The 6091-nt window shown below is 40.7% G+C and overlaps 1 protein-coding gene across 1 annotated transcript; it reads right to left on the reverse strand.

Moving 5' to 3' along the window:
* Positions 1-716: 716 nt before the first annotated feature.
* On the reverse strand, positions 717-5829 carry LOC116248738 (oleoyl-acyl carrier protein thioesterase, chloroplastic-like). Its single transcript, XM_031621699.2, has 7 exons — positions 5332-5829; positions 4276-4409; positions 4078-4191; positions 3172-3267; positions 1359-1446; positions 1181-1249; positions 717-1098 (listed from the first exon to the last, which is right to left on the reverse strand). Exons 1-7 carry the CDS (start codon positions 5647-5649, stop codon positions 811-813), a joined length of 1107 nt encoding a protein of 368 aa, XP_031477559.1. The 5' UTR covers positions 5650-5829; the 3' UTR covers positions 717-810.
* Positions 5830-6091: the final 262 nt, after the last annotated feature.

Genomic DNA, 6091 nt, shown 5'->3' on the forward strand with positions numbered 1-6091 from the left:
CTATCATTAAATTTATTTTCTTGTTTTGCTCAAGATTAGGATAGGTAGGCTATGGGTGAGGTGTCAATTCTTCTTCCTGCCCAAGAAGAACTAGAGTCAACCATATTACTGAATTTATTTTCTTCTGTTGCTCAAGATTAAGATAGGTGGGCTATGGCCTATGGGTGAAGTGCCCTTCTTTCAGGCCCAGTTTGGTACCTATTGCCTTTATGGAAGAAGGCCAAAATGACAAAAATTGCCCCCGTGGGTTTAGTGAAAACCGAAAGAAGGCAAGACCCACCATTCCTTTCCACTGCATCGGACCATGTCATTGGCCGGTAGACAGTAGCATGGTGCTCAGTTGACAGTTATATTTGTTTAAGGACGACACTACCTTGCCCTTCAAGAGGAGACACTCTAAAGATGCCAAAGTTCCCCCCTCCTTTCTCTCTACTACCGAGATCCTTTGCAATTCGAAGGAGTAGTATCTACACAAATCAAACTAAATTGGCTACCCTATTCGCCAAAACTACCTTGTCTTTTTGCCTTGGACTGTTGTTCCCTTGGGATGTAACCATGAATTATCGGGCAAGAAAATTATACACAACGGTTCAAGCTCAAACTCTCTAGCTTTATGAGATGAGCTCTAGTTCGAGCCTGAGTTGGCTCGACTCGTTGAACATGGATTCACAGTTTCCCGACTCATTTTTTCCAATACCTAAGCTCTCGCCAATCCATAGAAAGGGAAATACGTTAGATTATGTTCGTGCTTTACATTACCATACAAACGCCAGCAGAGGAAAGAGAAAGAGGAGGTACACGAGGGCTTAGTTAGCTTGCTGGTTTCCTCCGCCATTCTGTCCTTCCCCTGTTAATCTCAAGCCCCTCGCGGGACAACCTCAAGAAATGTAGGAACTGGAAATTGTCCTGGTGTTCATTAGCTCCAGTTGCAGATCCATTGGCAAAAGCGTCTGCAGACAAGGAACTTGGATCTGCTTCCGACTCGCCATACTCCAAGCTAGTCAAAGAATCGACCTTATCATCTCGTTGACACTCCCTTCGGTAGTCGAGTGTGATCATTTGAAGCTCATGGGTGTCCAGCACCTCCTGCGGCATACTCTGTTGCAGAAACGGAATTTCACTGGACTACAGTTTCTTTCCTATGGCATAAAAGAGCATGCTTGTAGATAGGAGAACGAACCTCAAGCACCCAGCCAATGTACGTGACATTATTGACATGCTGATTCATGTCAAAATCAGCTCGCCTCGGCTGCAGCACCCAAGAAGAGAAACCAACAAAGAAGTGAAGGGAAAAAACAAAAAAGGAAGAGATAACTTGGACGCAGTGTGCGTGATAGTCATTCAAATTGAGTTTTCACCATGAGTCCTGTTCGCAAGTGCTGTGGAGAATCATCAATCTTAGGGATTTTCTTCAAACAGTTACTGTCCTTTTCTGGAAATGCAAGCCTGAAAGGAGAAACCATTACCAGATAAGCATTCTATGACTATAGAGAGCCGTAAGCAGCAAAAGTGAGACCCATGAAGCTAGCACCATTTGCCTGGGCTGATCTCTGGAAGGCTACCAGATATTGCAAGTACGAGACCAAGCAAGTAGCGTGAAGGCTAGTGTAAATAGATTTTCATGAGAATGTGATCGTTCAAAAGAAGTTTATGCGGGCATGAGCAAATACTGCAACTCTATCACAAATATCATCCTTAGGTTTCTACCGGTGAGGCTTTTCTCAGGTACTAATCAGAGACTACAGTTTGTTTTATCGGAAAAATCTCATCAATTCAAGAAAATTTAAAGGATGTACAAGCTCTTTACTAATTTTCTCACATAAACATTGTTAAAAAAATCGAAACAGTCGTTAAAATGTTAAAAGAGAGCCCAAAAAGTTTAAGTATATTAAAATTCTGAAAAAATATCATGAAAGTATTGTGATCATTTCACAATATTTTTAGTTCGTCATATTTTCAAGATATTGTGATAAATTCCCTCGTCTCATTGCATTTCCTTTGGACATTTATATCAACATTTTGGAAATATAGATTATATTTGTGACGATGCTTCAACCACTACTACTTAGTCTTAACACTATTCAACTTGAACTTGTAAATTACGGAAGTGGAACAAGAAAGGGTTCTCAGTATCAACCAGTGTGCAAATTGCAGAAACATGATAGTAAGCACTGTGGGCACAGTGGTTGGGTGGTGATTGTGTCAAAAATATTTTTCAAAAGAAGAAAAACAGAAATTGAGAATGTAAGCAACAATCTTAATTCTCCCAGGTGTTAGTTGGATGGTGATTGTGCCAAAAATATTTTCCAAAAGAAGAAAAACAAAAATTGAGAATGTAAGCAACAATCTTATTTCTCCCAGGTGTTAGGTGTTAGAAACCAAATTAGTGTCAGCACTGTGGCACATACAAATGCACATACTTCCCCATATGATTTTGATGTTTGTGATACGAGAGATGGAGAGATGGAATTTGTAATAGTATTAGGCCACCAGCTATATAAACAATGCCATAAAATTTGATGTATGAACCAGTTTTCACAAAGAGTACATATTATTTCAGTGGTTGGATGGTAATTGTTCCAAAAATGTTTTCAAAAGAAGAAAAAAGGAAATTGAGAATGTAAGCAACATTCTTATTTCTCCCAGGTGTTAGAACCATGCAAGACAAGTCCATGTAATTTACAGTGAGCTTATGCACATGACAGGTGGCACTTCCAGATGCAGGTTTGGAACTCCTTGATAAAAATTTGGTTAGTTAGATCTATGAGAAAACAGTGCACCACAATCTGCAACAACGGCAGGAACTAAATTAAAAAATTAGTTTAGCTTGAATAAGATTAAGCAGCTGCAAGCTGGTATGAAGAAAAAAGGGAAAGAAACCAATTCTTAAACATATTCATGGACAACAGACAGCGAAAGTTACATTTAAGTTTATATCTGAAACGAGGTGCGAGTTAAGTTATAATGTCCTTTTGTTCACATATTTTTCACATGCAGTATCTAGTATCTAGAGACTAAATGCCGAAAGTTGACAAAATAGCGACAACCTTGCAGGAGAGAGAGAGGAAAGGAAACATAGTTCATGTGAAATTGCTAGGATAACTATTGACAAAAAAAGACATTTTGAACTGTAATGGTGCTAGACTGTGCAAAAGGAAAACTATTACTTACCGAAGAGTTCGTGGACAGTAAGCTGACAACTCATCTCTAACATCATCTGTAACTCTTTCAAGGCGCCTTGTTTCATGATTCATCATCACCCATTTGCTGGCCACGAAATGCAAAAAAAGCAATTAGCAAGAAAGGGTGGCCTTATTAACAGTGGATGCATACATGTCCAATATTCTTTCTTTTTTCTTCTCTCTCTCTCTCTCTCTCTTGTTTCTCTTCCACTTCACAACCTAAAGAGCATATTTTGGGATAATAAATAAGCCTATAGACATAATTGCCATTCCTAGAAGCATCCCAGAATATGGAATGGAAACATCAGTTGCTACTTCACTGGCATCACCAACCAGGCTTGTCCTTAAACATGTAGGACAACTTCTCAACAGTCTATAAAGGAGTTACAAAGAATAGGGGCAGAATGGGAAACCATCACGTGAAGTCTGGTTGGAGGTTGCTTTACAGAACGCACACCAAACAACATGATCCGCCTATAAGTTAAGACAATAAGAGAATGAGCATCACGAGGGAGTCCATTTGGTTAGCTATATACAAGCAGCAGCTGTGGATTACTTAAAAGGCCAAAACAACATTTTTTGAGTAAAAGTTGACAGCAAATCTTCACTATGTTTGGTGATTTTTACCACTGCAAATAGAAAGAAGAAAGGCTAGCTAAAGAAGTCATTGCTCCTCATACCAGTTACCATCTTGGACACTTGAAAGTTGCAGATACCAGAAGTGAAATATCAGTACTAAACGTGCAGTAAAAATACATGTCAAGATGGATCCCAAAATGAAATAGTGTTCACCGAAGTGCAAAGCAAATAGATAATAAGAATGAAAATTAAAACTCCTTAAAGATACAAAGGGAAGAGGTTAAACATAATTTCAGTAATCGGTCAGGTAACCTACCTTGTTGCCCTTCCAATAACCTCATCTGTTGCAAAATCTTTTAGGACAAAGTCTCGTCTTGTACCGATCCTTCCTTCCCCTTGGCACCATGTCTCAATTTCTACTACATCCGCCCTACACCCGTTTTATCAGAATCCAAACACGGTACAGTGTAGAAGACAAACAACAGCATTAATTCTATGTAACCCGAAAACACACCAAGCAGGGTATTTGTATACTTCAATGTGCATCCTAGCAGTCACCCATATAAGATTTCTTTTTCTCATTGTGGTTGTGGTAGCGAATCCATCAGTTGAGAACCCAACACTTTGTGCATGGTTGCATCCTACTTCCTACATCAGAGAGGAAAAGAATATAATCAATCTGTCATGACATGCAGTGACCAAAAATTGATGTGAGAACACAATATGACATGCAGGTATGAACCTGAGTGCACATACGAGTCATTTTAGTCACTAATCCTGTCGGATAGATCAAGTGTTCGCAGACAGTTGGAAAATATCATTTACAAAAAATGTAACTAGTTGCAGCAAAATATAAAAGGAGTTGCCATCGAAACAAACTTACATGCTACAGAACCAATATGAGGTTTTCATTGGTTTTTGTTTATCTTAATTGGTTGGCTCGCTGTGCCCGATCAGGGAAACTCATCGCGATTGGGAGTTTCAAACACAAAAAATCACTCGTAGACCTGGACTTCAAGTGAACATAGTCACTTAGCCAAATTAATTGCAAAATCAAGAATTAGCACGACAGAATTGGCATGCTCCCTGCTTATTATGGATCTTCAAGTGAACAGAGACTGATATGATCGACCTTATTTGTTTTGGCAGGACAAATGAAAGCAGAATGGAGCTATATCTGCACAAGCATTGCATGCAAAAATATATATATATATATAGCTCTCCCAGAAGTCATACCCGCCCATTTGCAGCCACCCGTGCACTCGGTGCCAACTATTACCAGTCTATGATCTTCCTGCATACATAATTGCATGTTCAAGAGAAAATGGCGCATAGATTTGACAATTGACAGTAAAATTGCGTTCAACCTCATCTCCTCCCAACATAGAGCTAAACGTGAGCCCACATGCAATGCATGACCAGAAAATCAGCATGAAATACACTCGAAAAGCAAGCATGAGAAGGGATGACCTCAAAACTAAAAGAAACAAGCAGGACTCATCCTCCGTGTCCTCAATAGAAGGGAAAAGACCTATCCGTAAGCAACAGACGGGGTTCCGCAACAGTTTACCTGCAGAAGATTCGCAATCGTCTCAATCGTGGCCGTCTTGTTGACCCCGACCTCATAGCAGCGGACGATGAATCTCTCCTTGTAAGAAAGGCCGTCCTCAGCCAAGCACCCGAGCCGGAGCCTATCGGCGAGGCTCTCAGGAGCATGATACCTCTCAAGCCGCTCCGATACAGCCAGATCTGGCACTCGCGGAGCGAGCGACGAAGACACCCGGAGATTCCGTCGGATTACGGGCCCCAGAGCAACGTTCCCCCGTCGAAGAGAGGGTTGGAGGAGCGTCGTCCACGACAAATCGGAAACGGCGCATCCCTGCAACATTTCACTGAGACAGAGAGAGCAAGCAGGCGGCGATTACGACGAAGAGGAGATCAAAAAATGGGGTGAACCTATTGAATCGACTCTCCGGAGAGAGAATTCCCCGAAGATGGGAGGAGGAGGAGGAGGAGGAGGAGGGTCGATGCTTGGATCACCTTCCTCCTCAGGTGCGCCACTGGCCAGTGGCCACTCGTTATTTATAGCCTCGGGAGGAGGGAAGGGACGTTACGGTCTGCAGAAAACCAAACCATAAAATGATTTTCTCGTGATTAAAAACAATTATCGCCTTTTTACAATTTTCTAATGAACGCCATACGTCTGACACAAATTACCAAATAAGTCCTCAAATAAAGTTTTCTTAGCTTAAAGCCTTAAACAACGAAAATTATTAGCTAACTAATATGATTCACTCATATAAATAATATTTAAGACAACTAAAACTAAG

The sequence above is a fragment of the Nymphaea colorata genome, chromosome 2 (assembly GCF_008831285.2).
Source record: "Nymphaea colorata isolate Beijing-Zhang1983 chromosome 2, ASM883128v2, whole genome shotgun sequence".
Classification (NCBI taxonomy): Eukaryota; Viridiplantae; Streptophyta; class Magnoliopsida; order Nymphaeales; family Nymphaeaceae; genus Nymphaea; species Nymphaea colorata.